Here is an 18,697-nt window from a genome sequence, read left to right as displayed (position 1 = left end):
AATTATAAAAGCAACACTTTTGTTTTGGTAACACAACATGTAATTTCGTCTCTCTGCCGTCTGAACACTGTAACAGGTCTTGGAAGATATCATGCATATTTATAAAGTTGCGCAATAGAGCCGTTTATTCTTTTCATGTTCACAATTACAAATGTTTTAAGTAAGAGTTTCAGAACTTGTCTAAGTTTATTACGTCTGAGAGATTACTGCAAATTCACTACACATTTATAATGATATACTGTATTCAAACAGCAATACATTTAGTTAAATTGACATGCTTACACAAAGCGTAGTGCAAATATAAATACCATAGGCTGTTAAACAAACAGAAATGGTAGAACGTGATGACGTCAGTAATATGCAAATTAACGTATGGTGTAATCTAGCGACTTTTCGGGCAGAGCTTATCGCCTTTTCGTTGAAATTAGTTGGCAACAGGGATTTAGGGTGCTTCCACATCTATAATTCGGTTCATTTGGTCCGGACTAAGGGCAAAATGATACATAGATGCATTTTCTGCCATCTTTGGGTCGTTTTTACACCACACTAGCTTTGGTCTGAGCCAGTTAAAAAAGAACCAAGATGCAGTCACCTGACAAAATCCACATCTCTCATTGGCCATATGTTGTTGAACATATTTCCTAAACTGCTTATTGATAAGTCAGAATACACGTGCGGGAAAATGCCAATAAACTCCCGCAAGTAAACAAAACCGACAGACACAAAATGTTGCTTTTTTACTATGGAGGGGTGACTGCGCTGACTGAATATATCCCTGCTTTAGACAAACTATACATTGATAATGAAGTGTGGCCACGGCTGGTAAACAATGTTTTAATTGAAATGTTAATAGAAATTTTAAAGAGTGTGACATGGCAGGGAAATAAACAGCACCTCAAGTCAGAAACCATGGTGCTTGACTACAAAACAGTGGCCATCTCAGGGCGTACTTACACTATGTACAGTTGCCTCAAACCGGGCCAAAGCATGCTTGTCCCCCCTCCCGTCTCCCCCGACGGTCCGCACTCACATTACAATATGCAATACACATTACAAGTAATGCAAATCTGGAGTCTTGGGATCAACACAGTGTATTACACAGTGTATTAATATTGTAAAACCCAATACCTGTCGCTCTGCCTAAATCATACAATATTCATCAATTTTGTATTCTACTCAAAAAAAGTAAATGTAGTAAACTAGAAAGAATCTTGAACCTAAAAGTAAAGAAACTGTACTAATAAAAGCTGCAACATAGGACAATTGAATGGGGTTTCTAAACTTGAGGCAATACAGCAAACTAACCATCCTGGAGCTTCACCTTCTTTGATGTGCAGTGTCTTCTAAGTGATTTGTTTCTTATTCAGGTAGTCAGACAGAGAACATGCAAAACACTAGCTACATGAATACACTGGAGAGTAGAGAACAGATATATCCGGACCTGTACAATCACTTGCAAAGAAACTAAGATGCAGAGATACTGTTTGCCAGATGTTTATGAAACTGTTCTTTTCTCAGCCGCCATCATTGTGTTTACGTTAAAACGCGAGAAGCACAACACATTTACAACCCCACCTACTGCAGTGTAGGAGTGTTGGAAAACAGTATAGCGTCACTCAGCCTTTTCAAACATTATTTAGACATGAAACATCCTGTGCACATGAGAAAATGTTTTGCTGCATTCATGTCATGTGTGAAACTTTTTGTCTATGTGTTTCTTAATATGTGCTGAATTAACGAAACTTTGTAGACACTGATCAGATCTGCACGGTTTCTCTCCAGTGTGAATCCTCTTCAGTTTTTAAATGTGTTAACTGATTAAACCTCTTGTCACAGTGTGAATCGTCTGGTGCAGTTTCAATTTCGGAAATGTAATAAAAGGTCTTCTCACACTCAAGCACATATACTCTTTCACAGCAGTGTGGATCTTCATGTGTTCATTAAGGTTTGCTGATCGTTTGAAACTCTTCCCACACTGAGTGTGTAACGCAATGAGTAAATATATTGCATTACAAAGAAAATGTAAATCAGAAGGATTTAGCACCAGATTGCTTCTGACACTGGCTAGATATCGTGATAAAAGAGTGCAGTTTTAGATTACGCCAGCAGGTGGCGGTAGAGTAATGTGGTGAGGTGCAATACGGAACTCACTAAATCTCGAGAGAATTAGAGAGTGAGAGTCGATGCATGCTAAACACAAGTGCCACTATTAAATCAAATAATTCATGTTTTTCAGGTAAGCTGGTGAGAAATATGAGAGAATAAGTGTGTTAATGTTTTGTATGGTTATAGTTCCCAGCATGTGTGAAGAAGTGAGTGAAGCATGTATATGTTTAAATTCACCATGTTATGCACGTGTAGCATGGCTTCATGTGAGGTCACGGATGTTGTTTATTAAGTTGCTGTTCAAAGTAATGTGTACTGAATACATAATACTAATGTAATTTTAAAAATAGTACTGTTTGATACATATGCAAAGTCTCGAGAGAATTAGAGAGTGAGAGTTGATGCATCCAAAACACAAATGCCGCTACTAAAACAATTAATTTATGTTTTTCAGAATAAAACAATCATCTTAATTGTGCAACAGCCCAGTGTGAGTTCATTACTGCATTCTGGGAAGTGTTACAAGTGCATGTGAATGGTTTCTCTCCAGTGTGGGTTTTCATTTGTTAATAAGGTATGATGAGGTGCTGGAACTCTTCCCAGATAGAAGCTGTGCTTGAACTGGAGTTTAAGCATGTAAAATTCTGTTGTATGGCGCTGCGAAAAGGGGCGGATTTAAACAAGATGATTAGACATTGAAAAGTGAGCGATTGATCCATATTTTACATTTCTGTCCAGAAAGGTCATGTTTTGATCTTAGATTGGTCTCACACAGTCAAATGATGCATTTTCGCAGGTCAGAGTTCACCAACCTTAAAATTTGCAACGCAGTAAATTGTGAAACTTGATGCATGAGCTTGCGTTTGCGGTCTAACACATTTGCATGCATATGAATAGAAGTCTATGGGAAGAAAAGTCCAGTGTGACTGCGGCCTAAGTGCAAGTGAATGGTATCTCTCCAGTGTGGCTAATCATGTGTTTATTAATAGATGATAATTTGCTAAAACTCTTCCCACACTGAGTGCATGTGAATGGTTTCTCTCCAGTGTGTATCCTCATGTGTTGATTAAGGGATGATGAGTGGCTGAAACTCTTCCTACACTGAGTGCATGTGAATGGTTTCTCTCCAGTGTGGATCCTCATGTGTTGATTAAGGTTTGATGAGCGGTTAAAACTCTTCCCACACTGTGTGCATGTGAATGGTTTCTCTCCAGTGTGAATCCTCTTGTGTTTATTAAGGTCTGATGAGCAGGTAAAACTCTTCCCACACTGAGTGCAGGTGAATGGTTTCTCTCCAGTGTGGATCATCATGTGCCTATTAAGTTGTGATGATTGGCTGAAACTCTTCCCACACTGACTGCATTTGAATGGTTTCTCTCCAGTGTGGATCCTCATGTGTAGATTAAGGTGTAAAGAGCAGTTAAAACTCTTCCTGCATTGAGTGCATGTGAATGGTTTCTCTCCAGTGTGGATCCTTCTGTGTCGATTAAGGGATGATGATTGGCTGAAACTCTTCCCACACTGAGTGCATGTGAATGGTTTCTCTCCAGTGTGGATCATCATGTGTTGATTAAGGTGTGATGATTGGCTGAAACTTTTCCCACATTGAGTGCATGTTAATGGTTTCTGAATCTTAAGTTTGCTTTTGCTTGTCAAACTCTTTTTACACTGAGTGCAGGTGCAGGTGAAACAATTCTTGTCTCTTCTTTTTACAATACCATCAGTCTGTAAATTAGCTTTTTCCTCAATTTTGACATGATGTTCCTCCTTTATACTCCCCTCATTCTCTTCAATTAGGTCTGAAATAAATAAATAAAAGTTAGTTTTCATTAAGTCTTAAAGACTCTCATCAAAAGCTAAAAAGTGAAAAGACACAGGAAACATTGGCTACACACACTGTAACTTTGATGCACATTAAATGTAAAATAAATCAGATCATATTATGTTTGGTCCATTAATGTGTACACATTTAAGCAGATTCACTTCATCTTTATTTATCTAATGCTTTTACAATGTAAATTGTGTCAAAGCCACTTAAGATAGAAGTTATAGTAAATAGCAACCATGTCAGTCCAGTTTTCAGAGTTTCTTACATAATTGATCATAAAAGTTAGTTTGGTTGCATCTTGCTGTTGTGTGCCTGATGCTGAGCAAAGATAGCCATTTGCGAGCAGCATCTGGTTTGCATGATTGTTTCAGAGCTACTGTAGGCCTAAAAAATAATAATAATGTTAATAATAATTAATATTGTTCACTTACTGTTTTTTATTGTTTAGTTTTTTTTTTTAAATAGTTTTAGCAGAACCAGAATAGAAACACATTAGGCTCAGTTGCAACAACCAAGGGTACTATTTTTAAAATTATTTTATTTCCTCTTATTGATTTTGATTCGGCTATATATATATATATATATATATATATATATATATATATATATATATATATATATATATATTAGTGCTGTCAAAATTAAAGCGTTAACGCATGTGATTAATTTGAAATAATTAACGCGCTTAAAAAAATTTACGCAATTAACAAAGTTTTTTTTTTTTTCCTGTTGTAGCCAGGGGCAGACCAGGCAGTTTCCCGCTGGGTCGACGTACTTTTTGGGCCGGGCTGATCATCTTCTTATGATCTGATCGGCCCATAAAACACTTAGCAGATTGTCATGTTTTTCTCTTTAAGTGATTGACAATCCTTTGAGCTGTCATGCTCTGAAAGTAAGATATTTCTTTTCCGGACAGAGCGGCCGTGTGACATAATCCGCAGCCCATTGGTTCTTTTCTTTATTGACATTGGGCTGACCCAATCACAAACTTCCATGTTGGGCTCTGTGTAACGTTGGTGTGTATTTGTCAGAATAGTCGATAGTCACGCCTGTTTCTTACGCGCGGGTCCGAGGGAGAGCAAAAGCGGAGAGCAGGCATTTGACTTTCGCGTCTGCGCTCTGCAGCGGAGCACAGATCAATGTATTCCTATCTATTCTATCTAGTTACCAATCTAGTCCATATAGCCTAAATATACTTTTTTTTTACTTTTAATCTACACCATGGCCCACGGCAACTTCCTACTATGCTGTTTCCTTAATCTGCAAGTCTTTATTTTACAAATGATAAAGAATGTCTGCTTCTCAAGCTCTATGAGGAGTGTCAGTCATGTATTTTAAGATGCACTCGGTCAGAAGACAGTCGCATGAGATATCATGACATTGTGTTTTTGATTGTCAGCATGATGTAGGCTTATAGTGACAATAATATTTATACAATATGGTTAGAATTATATTTATACATGACCAAACTAATTTGCAAATTAAGCAACTTTTTTTTTACATTTAGTTTTATAGTTCGGGCAGAAACAAATATTTGTTGTATTTTTCAATTGTTTAAGTTCATTTGATTGACAATGTAAAATCTTTTAGCAATGTTTGATTGTTGAGTTAAACATTTTTTAGGGTCTCTGACACATTGCTTTTGTTATTTATCTTTGTTTTATTAATCAACATTAACTGTGTACGTCAGCAGGCAGTTTTTGTTATGTTCATTATTTATTAGACTCCCTCAAAACACACAGGCACCCTCATTTCCAGTGTGGATTATAATTTTATATAATAATTTTTAAAAAGTTAAGTTTTTAATTTGTCAACTCTCGTTATTTCTTATATATGGCTTTTGTGCTTTTATAGAATGGGAATTGGTAAACATATTCAAGGGCCTGCACAGATGAGGAGCATTTTGATCGATGTAGTGAGCTGCTCTGGCCCAAAATGCCAGGGCCGATTTTTTTTATCCCAGTCCAGCCCTGCAGTGAGTGCAATTGTTTGTATTCAATACTTTATTATTATTATTATTATTATTATTATTATTATTTTCCATATCTGTAATACTTGTATTTTGGCTTTTTTTTTTTGCAGTTCACATAGAATCCAACATGGAAATCAATGTTTTCTTTATTGGCATTGATCGTTTTGAAATTCAAATGGCATTAACATGCCTGTGCTTTTATTTCTGTAATAAATATGTCTGTCAAGCCAGGATCTTGATGGTTTATTGTGGATATGTTGTTTACGTGAAGAAATCTGTGTTACAAGTTAAACAAAAATTCTAATAATGAATTATATTTTGAATTTCAATAGTATTTGTCTTGCGTTTACATTAATTTTACATTCGAAATGGCAAAATTACAAGTCTTAAATCTTAAGTGCAATTAATCGCTACTAATCAAGAGTATTTTTTTTTAAAAGGGCTATTAATTAGTTAATTTTTTTAATCGATTGACAGCACTAATATATATATATATATATATATATATATATATATATATATATATATATATATATATATATATATATATATATGTATTGTTTTGTCTATTTGCTGCCTTGCTATCAGAAAACAAACACTAAGCTAGGCTTTATGATAAATTAATCAAATTCTACAATTACTAGTGATTTGTAATTGGTTCACTTATACCGCATTTTTGTTTAATAATGTTTTTTTATGCAGACTTTATGTACTGGTCTTATATTTGTAGAAAGAATGATTGCATTTGCATTTACTCATTTAGCAGAAGCTATTATCCTGTGACCAACAAGTAAAGACAAAAGAACCGCTTCAAATCATCAGAAAGAAGAATCATTCTCAGCCTATCGAAAGCCTATTTGTTAAGCTAATTAGGCTCTGTGGCTTTTGCATTTTTTATCTGTATTATATTTCACTTAAATTGCTGTTTCATAAAAAACATCTATTGGGAAGAGTTGATATAAAGCTTTAAAGGCACATACGTGTTATTTAATTTAAAGTTTACTTGATTTTATTTAGTAAAAAGCCTAGCTTGATGTGCACTATTTTGTTTTTCTTTTGATTGTTTTTTGTTATAGTGATTTAAAGTAATCTGTTTTGTTATAAAGCTTTTCTGGAAAAAAAATAATAAAACAATAAACAACATTTAAACAGTGTTTAAGTTTTTAATGCCTGCAGCATCATGTTACAAAATGGTTCACAAAGACAATTTGATTTATTAAATAACTTATTTCTTATGCTTTCTTTCACGTTATGTGACAAATGAAAGAATGACTCGAATGAACTAAGTGATTCATTCATTCATTCAACGTGCATGAATGCTCAGATTACGGAAGTAACCCTCGTTCACCGAGGAGGCGAACTCCAATCCTATTAGTGGATTTGATTTTAGGAAAATCCACGAGTTGGGAGTATTCGGTTCAATGAATGCCAATGAATTGGCAGCCTAAGCTTGCACAGGGGTGCTTCATTGCCAATTAACCCAGCATATAAGCACACGTGGAGCAAGCAGACGCCATCCTTTTTAAGCTGAAGATCCTTTGCTAACAGCTAAGGGACAGTCATTATGGCGATGGTAAATAGCATTTCCATTCCCCTCCTCGGGGAACGAGGGTTACTTCCGTAACCTGAGCGTTCCCCTTCGGGTGGGGAACTCCAATGCTATTAGTGGATTTGATTTTAGGAAAATCCACGAATTGGGAGAACTATGGAAAACGCCATAATGACTGCACCTTACTAACGCCTTCGATGAGAGGATAGTCAAGCAAGCATGACACACCCACACCATGGGAGGCGAGGTCCTCCAACGTGTCCCTGTCCCTAACTTATCCCACTTCAAAGAAAGTTTTACGGATTTAGGTATATTTTTTTGGCAGTCTCGAGCGTCTAGATAATTCTAGGAAATACGATAGGAAAATACGCATACGATAGGGACGCTGCGGAGACCATCCGCACCCAATGGGGGAGATAAGATGGCAAATTACACATGGACTAGCCCTAAGAAGGGGGAGTGCGAATAAGAAGGTGGTTAGCAGAGAGGGAAGACACGGGTCCACCCGAGAGGGGGGACTGAACCGTAGCAGAATAGGCATATGGGATCACCTAAAGGGGATCACGCATAGCGGGCCAGCAACATAGTGGGCCAGCAAGTGACTCCTCTGCTGAGTCAGTGCTGTAGGCCTCAGAGGAATATGCAGGGCTCACCTGACGGGGAACTTTACTGACAGATAAAAAGGCGCACATATCTCCGAGTTAGGGAGAATGGTGCAGCAAGCGTGTTTTAACACCTTCACCGAGTTGTTTCCTCAATCACCAAGGGTTACCTAATACCCTTGAGGAAACCGGCTCCACTCGCAGATTGTAAAACCTTGCAAATGTGTTGGGTGTCGCCCAGCCCACAGCTCTACAGATGTCTGTTAGAGAGGCGCCGCGTGCACACGCCCAAGAGGATGCAATGCTCCGAGTGGAGTGCGCACGCACTCTCGGGGGACACGGCTCACCTCGGCTCTGAAGCGAGAGAATGGCATCCACAATCCAGTGGGAATCTTAGTTTCAATACGGCACTTCCCTGCTGCCGACCGCCATAACAGACGAAGAGCTCCTTGGATGATCTAAACTCAGAGAGCGGTCCAGATAAATCCATGAGGCGCGAACTGGACAAAAAAAAGAAAGGGCTGGGTCTGCCTCCTCCGAGGGCAGCGCTTGCAGGCTCACTACCTGGTTATAAACGGAGTGGTAGGAACCTTGGGCACATATCGCGGGTGGGGTCTCAGGACGTGAGAGAAGCCAGCCCAATTACAGGCACGAGTCACTGACCGAAAAAGTAATCGATATCAACGCAACCAGCAGAGAGTCGAAGATCGAAGGGATCTCTAAGAGGGCATGAGAGGGGGGCGGGGTGGAAAAATTCACCTAGCGCCCCTGAGGAACCGGATGATGAGGTTATGTGTTCCCACGGTGCTGCCAGCCACCGCGTCATGAGAGCGGAGATGGCAGCCACATAACCTTGAGTGTGGAGGGCGACAGCCTGCTCTCCAGCTTCTCTTGGCATAAAGAAAGCACAACGCTGATCTGGCAAATTACGGGGGTCTTCTCAGCGAGAGACGCACCATTCAGTGAATAGACTCCACTTCAGGGCATAGGCGCGCTCGGGGAGGGGGCTCTAGCCCGAGTGACAGTATTAGCCACCGCAATCGGTAGGTTACCTAAGTCTTCCTAGCGTCTAAGGACCACCCGGAGGTTCCAAAGATCGGCGAGGGTGCCCGATGGGCCCTGTCCCTGAGAGAGTAGGAGCTGCCAGGGGAGGGCCATCGCGAGGAGGGAGAGCTCTGACAAAAAAAACAACTGGCAATGAGCGATCTCGGAGGAAGCAACAGATCGATCTGGGCTTCCCCGAATCGCGCCCATATCAGCTGAACAGACTCGGGGTGGATTCTCCATTCTCCAGGACATAAAGGCCGCCGTGAGAGCGCATCGGCTGCGATTTCAGCCGCGGATGACTCCAGAGGAGCAGACGGCGGGCAAGCTGAGACATGCGGCGAGAGCGAATACCCCCCAAGCGGTTGATATATGCCACCGCCGCCGTGCTGGTCAGGACGAAAAAAAACGGTGGAGAACGAGGAACACTGCCAAGAGCTCCAGGCGATATGCCAATGCAACTGGGTTCCTTTCCACAGGTCCGCAGCTGCATGCCCGCAACACACAGCCCCTCAGCCCGTGTTGGAGGCATCTGTTGAAATGACAACAAGACTGGACGCCTGTCCTAAAGGCACTCAGGCCTGTAGGAAAGAGGGGTCGCTCCCAGGGCTGAGGGCGTGGCGACACAGCGCAGTAACAGGGACTAGGTGCCTGCGTGTGCCATGCGCGTCTGGGGACTCGATCGTGACGCCAGTGCTGGAGTGGTCTCATATGGAGTAATCCAAGCGGCGTGAAGTGGTTGCGGATGCCATATGTCCCAGGAGCCTCTGAAATAGTTTCAGTGGGACCACTCTTTTGCTGTTGAGCTCACTCAGACAGTACAGCATCAGCTGAGCGCGCTCTCCGGAGAGGCGCACAGCCATGGTGACTGAGTCCAGCTCCAGCACGAGAGAAGAGATCCTCTGCATGGGGGCGAGTTTGCTCTTTTCTCGGTTGACCTGAAACCCCAACAGGTGGAAGTGCCGGGGCACTTTGTCTCTGTGCATAATCAATTGCTCCGAGAGTGTGCAAAAATCAGCCAGTCGTCGAGAAATTGAGTATGCGGATGCCCACGAGCCGAAGGGACGCTAAGTCCGCGAACCGCGGGCGACGGATTATCTCTCGCTGAAATCCTGAGATCTGCCTGAGTGCCCGCTGCAGAGCAGGGGACAACTGGGGTGGTTTGCCCTTTTGCAAAGGCTAGCCGTGATCTTTACTGCGCAACAGTCATGGCATCGCAATGACGACATGAACTGCCCGCGAGCACCACATTAACTTGCTGGACCCACCAGGCATGCAATGCAGTGCCCGTGCCCATCATCTGAGGACAGAAAACCACCGCATCCAGAAACGCACAGTCGGACCGCCATCCTGATAGAATGTACTGCACGATTGTGTTGCTCTCTTTGTGAAGTTGCAACTTTATACACACCCCTCTGGAGGACTGGACACAAAGAACGCCAGGCAAGGGAGAAACCCAGCACGACCGTCTGCCGCTGCGTGTACACACTCTGGACCGGGAGAATGCTCCCGTTCGTTCAGAATCGCTGGATCACAGCAGGAGGAACCCTCATCGACTCGATCCGAAAAATCTCTGAAGCGAAAAGGATGTCGTCTGCTTGCTCCACGTGTGCTTATATGCTGGGTTAATTGGCAATGAAGCACACCTGCGCAAGCTTACGCTGCCAATTCATTAGCATTCATTGGCCCGTTCAATACTCTTTCAGACAAGCGGCTTCTGAACCAAATCCTCCCAATTCGTGGATTTTCCTAAAATCAAATCCACTAATATCATAGGAGTACACCACCCGAAGGGGAACACGTTGTGTAGTGCGGGAGAAGATTAGTTCATTTTTTTAAGTCCTCTATCAGGTTTGAGTTGTACATTCACCAAATGAAAGACTAAAGCCTAGCCAATAATTTGCATCCTAGCCAATCTAAATGCATTTAGAGCCAGAAAGAGATTAGTTCTGTTCATTTTTCGAGTCATGTCTCTTTACATGCCGTCACGTGATGAACGAACAACTCAAGAACCAGAAGACTCGAAAGGTGAACTAATCATGGCTCCTGTCGGTACATTGGTTAAGATCATATGTGACTGATTTGAAGAGATGAGCGGAGTAAAAAGACAAAAATACCTATAGACAAAAGAGTAATTAAACAATTAACATTGAATTATTATTTTCTCCTTCATAGTATTCTATTTATGACTTATTTGTCATGTGATCAACCTTTTGGGCTAGCTGTAGATGTGTTTGGATGCAATTTGTAACATTTTAATAATATTTTAGCAAATTGATATTTTTTTGTGCGTCTAGATAATTAGACATTAAAAAAAGTGAGCGATTATTCCATACTTTTCATTTCTATCCAGAGAGGTCATGTTTTGATCTACGATTGGTCTCACACAATCAAGTGGTGCGATTTCACAGGTCAGAGTTCACCAAGCTTGAACTTTGCAAGGCAATGAACTGTGAAACTTGACGCACAAACTTGCGTTACGGTCTGATGCATTCCCGCGTGCATGAATGAAAGCCTATGGGGATAAAAGTCCAGTGTGACCATGACTTAAGTGCAAGTAAATTGTTTCTGTCTAGTGTGGATCCTCGTGTGTTGATTAAGGGATGATGGTTGGCTGAAACTCTTCCCACACTGAGCGCATGTGAATGGTTTCTCTCCAGTGTGTATCATCATGTGTTCATTAAGGTGTGATGAGCATCTGAAACTCCTCCCACACTGAGTGCATGTGAATGGTTTCTCTCCAGTGTGGATCCTCATGTGTAGATTAAGGGATGATGAGTAGCTGAAACTCTTCCCACACTGAGGGCATGTGAATGGTTTCTCTCCAGTGTGGATCCTCATGTGTTGATTAAGGTGTGATGAGCAGTAAAAACTCTTCCCACACTGAGGGCATGTGAATGGTTTCTCTCCAGTGTGGATCCTCATATGTAGATTAAGGTGTGATGAGCGGGTAAAACTTTTCCCACACTGAGTGCATGTGAATGGTTTCTCTCCAGTGTGAATCCTCATGTGAATCTTAAGATCACCTTTTCTTCCAAAACTCTTTCCACACTGAGTGCAGGTGAAATGTTTCTTGTCTCTTCTTTTCAAAATACCATTAGTCTGTAAATTAGTTTTTTCCTCAATTTTGACATGATGATCCTCCTCTTTACTCCCCTCATTCTCTTCAATTAGGTCTGAAATAATAGTAATAATAATTAACCAAACAAAACATTAATTCTTAAAAACTCAACAAGAGCTGAAAAGTAAAAAGACACTGGAAACATTGGCTACACACACTATAATTTTGATACACATTAAATGTAAAATAAATCAGATCACACAAACTCTGGGCAAAGTTACTCCCTTTTCGTTATATTCTTGGCTGTTTTTTCTCCATTGGCCTCTATTATAACAACATTTTTTGATTGCAAAGCCTTTCAGCATTTATAATTGTTGGTGTTTTCTGTGATGACAGTCAACATTGTTTAGTCAGTCTTCACCCATGGGATGGCAAAAAGAAAATGGGTGAGAGTATAAAGGAAGAGGAGGAGTTGAAGAGGTCAGCATTATGTGGTGTGCGGAAGAGATTTGGGCCCTGTTTACACTACTACGTTTTAGTTTTTTAAATGGTGTTTTAGAATGAATACGATCCGCGTCCACACTAGCATTTCACCCAGCGTTTCTGAACAGCTCTCCGTCTACATTAAAACGGTGAAAACGCACATCACGTGACCACACACACACCCTCTGGCATGCGCTGCAGCATATCTACCCAGATGAGAGCTGTGCTCGTCAGATTGTTAATCAAGAATCTACCGCTGGATCTAATCTCACTATATTTGCTAAACGTGATATTTAATTCATCTTGCTGTCTATATCTAACCACATATTCCCTGACCTTGCTCTTTTGAATCTATTACTTGTTCTCAGGTAACGTGTTTTATGGCTGAGCGCAAAGATAAGTCTTATGGTCTAAGAAAACCATAAACACAGTTGATAGTATTGACTGGACGGCAATGTATGTTTTTCATAATAGATATGTTTCTATGGCGTTAAGGCGACATCTAGTGGTTGATGTTGGTAGCTGAAGTTATTGCCTTAAGTTTTGGGTTTTGGTTTCATTTTAGTTCAGCAAAGACATGTGGCATGGAAGGTTATTCAGCAGCTTCTTTCGACGAGCAAAACGTGCTAAAAGTGATGTTTAAAGAGGGCAATACCCTGTAAGTGTTATTTTTGTTGTATGATTACATTAATACAATGGGTTTTCTGCCCAAGAATGTTATTAGTTTGTATAATTGATTGTTAATGTCAACAGAATTCATTGAGTTGACGTGGCTGCTTAAAGATAAAGCATACTGTGCAAGAGTTATGTGAATGTAAAAGCTATTTATTTGTGTTTCACAGTTTTTACAAGTAAAAAGAAATAAAGGATGGGAAAAGGATGGATCCTGACTGGATAACTAAGCAGCCAGCCTTAGTGAGGCCAGTACAATAAGTTAATAATTAATGTAATCATGTACATGCTGTATAATAACTTATTGCTTTCCTTTATTTTCTATAAATGTATAGACTTATTGTACATTATACTTTTATAATGGCCATTGTTGATTATTAAAACTGATATACAGCAAAAGAGGGTATGTTTCAATGAGACTAAAAGGAGACATTTATGTTATAGGCTCTGTTTTGTTATAAATATGCATACAGTGAAGATGACACTCATATATGCTGCACAACGCCTCAACATTTCTGCTGTCTGTTAAGTTGTTAATATCAAAACGAAAATAGTAGTTCCTTAAATCATGTTTTCATTTTTTTGTTAAGATATACAACGTACATATACAGGATGATTTAAATAAGGTTATAAAATACACTTTTTCCTTTTGAGATTAACCGACATGTCCTCAGGAGTCTGTTTTCCATAACAAAATTGCTAAGTCTGAACTTCAGAGAGGCGAACGTCTGCTGCCCCGCCTCTGTTTTCAGATGTCTCCGTTTTCCCCCATCCACACTGAAATGGAGCAGCAGTGTTTTAAAATGAAAACGGCCTCTCCAGCGTTTCCATAACACTCCGTTTTCGGTACTCGGCGTAGTGTGGACAGATAGTGTAACCATAGCAAAACGTGTAAATGGGGCCTTGAACTGTTGCAGTGCGCGGAAACGAGTAGAGAAACCAGGTCGAGACGAGCAATGTAAACTTTACAACTGGCTGTGAGAAACAAAAAGCGCAAGTACCTATTAAAGCAACGGAGCAAAGATCACCGTCTTGTTACTGAAGTGCTTGCGATGTCTGTGAACGAGTGCATCACCAAAGATGACCTTACCGATTTATCTCGCTGGCATGGAGTCAGCTGCCGAAAGCCTTCATCTTGCAGTCGACAGAGTTCGTCGACGCCCTCAACCGCGTTGTTAAGTAAAACTCAAAATTTCATTTAATATTGCTCTGATCCTAAATACTGTTATCTTAAACCTACCTATACTGGAAAATAAGCATTACTCAACTTGAATCAGGATGAATAAAAACCTAAGCAACTGTAGGAAGGCGGAAACCGCTACTAGCCACCATGCTAATGCTAACCCAGAAGAGCAAGCTGCATCTAAGAAAGAGACGCCTCTAGCGAGTGATAACAGTGTGGTGCTTCAAGCTATTGAAGCACATTAACACCAGAGTGGAAGCAGCGGAAGAGCAAGTGACTGGTCTGGAGTCTTTGTTGGGTGGATACTCCGACTCTCTTACTAGCGTAAAAAGAGAGTTTCGTGAAAAAGCTTCTTATCAAGATGGCAAGACGCCTCCACATCCTCCACTCATTCTACACCTGCACTGTGGAGAGCATCCTGTCTGGCTGTATCACCACCTGGTATGGAAATAGCACCAGCAGCAATCGCAAAGGCCTACAAAGGATTGTGCGAACTGCTGGACGCGTAGTAGGAGGTGAGCTTCCCTCCCTCCAGGACATCTACACCAGGCAGTGCATGAGGAAAGCCAAGAGAATCATCAGCGACTCCAGCCACCCAAGCCATAGACTTTTCTCTCTGCTACCCTCAGGCAGACTGTTCTGCAGCATCCGGTCACGCACCAGCCGGCTGAAGGAAAGCTTCTTCCCTCAGACTATCAGGCTGATGAACACTTTACACACCCCACAGACTCTTCCATACCCCTCACTGCACACCATCAATATGTAGCATGCACTGCACTTTAACCAATCCATACTTGAAACAATACTGCCTACAACTATGAGGTCACCTATTCATTGTACATATCGTTGTCAATTTTACATTGTCCTGTTTTTTTTTTGTTGTTGTTTTGTCTGTATTTTGCACAGTCGTTGTATTTGCACTATATGTATTTTGTACTGTCTGGAGCCAGCACTTCAGCGTTTCATTCATCATATCACACGTGCTGCTGATGATGTGACAATAAAAGTGATTTGATTTGAGGAGCTGGCCCTGCTAAGAGACTGAATCGAGGATCTTGAGGAGAGGTCTCGCCGCTTAAATCTCCACATTTCAGGAGATAAAGAAGGATGGGAGCACGGCAGACAAGTGACGGAATTTGTAGCCGGCCTCCTGAAAGATACCCTTAACATTGAGAAGACTCCACTTCTAGACCGAGCACACCACACTCTATGCAGCAAACCAGTGGACAACAAGGAACCGCCACTCTCAAGATTCGATGCCACTACTTTTTCGGGAAAAAAAAGGATATTTTGAAGACAGCCATAGAAAAGAAGGCAATCACGACAGTACACTGGGCTGTCAAAAACAATACAAATGTTAATGTCACTCTCCGGTTAACTTTTAAATGACCACTATAGCACATGTTGTCTAGTTTTAAAGTATATTTAGTCAATAATGGGGTAGCTTTGTAGTAAAACATCAAGACCTGTTCAAATTGTTTTGTTTTATTATATGCGAGGTCCCACATGGTCAGCTAGCTAAGAATGGGAGAAGCTGGATGTGTGTGCAAGTTTACACACAAAGTTTCAATATTGTGTTGTTTCATCTTTATAAGTGTATGTGCGATCACACTTTTTTCTTTTTTCGCTCTCTTTTTTTTCTTTCCTCTCTCTCCCCCACACCCCCCTACATACAAAACCCACAGATAACTTTCGTATGTTTCTGATAAATGTTTTCGACAGCCCTCCATAACATGGGTGGAGTAAAGACAAACTTTACCAGTTGAAATGTGCGGGGGCTAAATCACCAAGTGAAACGAAACAAGGTGTTCGCATATCTTAAGTTAAAATCTGATATTGTATATTTACAGGAGACACATCTGTTGAAAAAAGACTATTCTAAACTTAATAGAGGAGGCTATACACAAATATATTATTCTAACTTCAATAGCAAAGTAGGGGCGTTGCTGTACTCATACATAAGAATGTACAGTTTGTTTTGGAGTCAAATGTGTTTAATTAAAAATGGCAGATACGTTATAATCCAAGGTAAACTTTTTAACATGTCTGTGGTCCTGGCCAATGTGTTTGCTCCTGATTGAGAAAATGTACAATTTTTCAGTGATTTATACATAAAAGAATGACAAAATAAATGAGAACAAGTAACAGAAAAGAAACTCATTCTGTCTTTCAATGAGTGCTTATGTGCATTTAGGAGAACTAGGCAGCACACTCAGGGCTGCAAGATGGATTTAATTTAGTATTCTTATTATTAAAATATATCTGAATGAGGATCAAATGACTGAGTTGGTCTTTGAGAATGAAAACCAACCTGTTTGTTCCTGCAGATCTTCCTGTTTGACTGTGAATGTTTCTTCAATCTTCACATCTTCACTCTCCTCTTTAATAAACGCCATCTTTATAACAGTGTGGAGATCAGTCGCTTCAGCAGGAGTTTTTCTCTGTGTTTGGACACTTTATCCTGTTTAAAATTAACAAAACAATGAACAGAAACAAAATAACTTCTCTTCAACACTTGCTTCAGCAGTTTCTTTATATGGGAGTCAACTACAAGCAAGAAACATGAGCTGATTAAAACTAATACTCCATGTCTTATATAGTGATGTTTACTTAGAATGGAATGACATTACGCTATGTAATAAATGAAACCTATAGTAAACAGTTATTACTCACATTTCTGTTGCTTTATTCAAACAATAGCCCTCATTACTTTAAGTAAAATAGTACTTCGTTGTATAAAGGGTCAAAATACATAATGCATACATAATTTAGCATCGAATGAAAACCTGAAACTTTAATCAATCGCTTTATATTTATTTAAACGTTTTAAAACAAACCTTTCTCCAGCAGAATCCAGAGCAAGAGCGGCGCAGCCTTATGACGTCACACGCAACGGGCAAAATAAAAGTCCTTTCTTTTGTTTAGCTTTTTTGCCCCTTACTGTTGCTGTCATGACTTACTGATACATTTCCCCTCGTTTTTAACTATACACACACACACTCTCTCTCTCTCTCTCTCTCTCTCACACACACACACACACAGACACAGATATTTAGTGTTTAAAGTGGATTTTAAGACAACATTGAAAAACGTTTTTAGGGTTATAATCACTATAAAGTGCCTTTGAGACTTCATAATAAAAAATAAAAAGTTTAGGATTTTTAATTTCACCAAATAGTTGTTGTATTAATTAGACCTTAGACTGTAATTAGTTGTTGCATTAATTAGACCTTAGGCTGTAAGAAATGAATGTTGGTCAAGCTGCACTATTTACAAATAATCTGCAAGCAGAAAACAGTAAACAAACCTCAAATTGTGTAAACCCTGTCATGGACAAATTCAAAGTAAAAAGTAGGCTATATCTTCATTGCAGTGTGATTATTAAATGTATATTTTCAGAAAGGTCATGTGTCCTTTTACCAACCCAACTTAATAGATTATGGAAAAAGTCTATTTATAATAATGGACAAAACATTGATTTCCAAATAAAATATGCAATCGTTGCACATTCTTTTCAAAATAAAACCCAAGATCTAAAATATTTTGCCAAACTTTCAAATAATATTAACTGGCCCTGGTTAATTAATAAATCACACAAAATGTTTTGCTGAGGTTATAAACTATTTGTTAATTTTCCTAAAACTTGAACATGATGGTGGAAAACAATTTGACAGGGTGGACATTGGCATGACAGGATGGAAAAAGGCTTTATTTAGTGAACTAAATATGGAGAAAAAAACAACAACAGGTACAACAAGAAATATTAAAGGGTTCATATAAAAGGATTGTAAACGTTTAAGAACTCAGCTTCTGTTTTCACCAATACTGCAAACCACTGAGCCACCATGCCACCTCTTCTGTTATCAATTAGCTTTTATCAATATGCAAATGAATGGGAAAATAAACACTTATTGTCCTTCAAATTAAATTTGCTAATGAATGTAAATCTTTATATTGGAGGAGTGAAGGAAATGTTTTTTTTTTTTCGAATAAGGTAAATAATTAGATTACAGATGTTCACATAAATGTACAAATACTCAGGGCTGTAGTTTTATTTTAAACAGTCAATGAGCTTCATTATATAGACTTTAAAAGGATATCCTTTATTTAGACTGAGACAGATATTGCCAAAAGGTTTGTCTTGTCCTCTCATGTATCGCATATATGGGACAGTATGTGTGTGTGTGTATAAGTGTT

At 39.8% G+C, this 18,697-nt stretch overlaps 2 protein-coding genes across 8 annotated transcripts in view; both read right to left on the bottom strand.

Annotated features, from left to right (window-relative positions):
* LOC137489913 (uncharacterized) overlaps positions 1–17,387 on the bottom strand; it is a 31,065-nt gene extending 13,678 nt beyond the window's left edge. The window contains exons 1-3 of one of the 4 annotated variants that reach the window (XM_073947745.1): positions 17,338–17,387; positions 16,812–16,961; positions 821–3,905 (exon numbers count right to left, since the gene is read on the bottom strand). In XM_073947745.1, the coding sequence (XP_073803846.1) occupies positions 3,040–3,905; positions 16,812–16,896 (951 nt within the window). In that variant the 5' untranslated portion in view covers positions 16,897–16,961; positions 17,338–17,387 and the 3' untranslated portion in view covers positions 821–3,039. Of the gene's footprint in view, positions 1–820; positions 3,906–7,055; positions 12,278–16,811; positions 16,962–17,337 lie in introns of those variants that run through there. The other 3 variants (XM_068217935.2, XM_073947744.1, XM_073947746.1) reach the window with 3 other exon arrangements.
* LOC137489472 (uncharacterized) overlaps positions 1–18,697 on the bottom strand; it is a 205,072-nt gene that overhangs the window by 110,514 nt on the left and 75,861 nt on the right. The window lies entirely within an intron of this gene.

Source organism: Danio rerio, chromosome 4 (assembly GCF_049306965.1).
Source record: "Danio rerio strain Tuebingen ecotype United States chromosome 4, GRCz12tu, whole genome shotgun sequence".
Classification (NCBI taxonomy): domain Eukaryota; kingdom Metazoa; phylum Chordata; class Actinopteri; order Cypriniformes; family Danionidae; genus Danio; species Danio rerio.
This window is presented reverse-complemented; position numbering and strand designations above follow the sequence as displayed.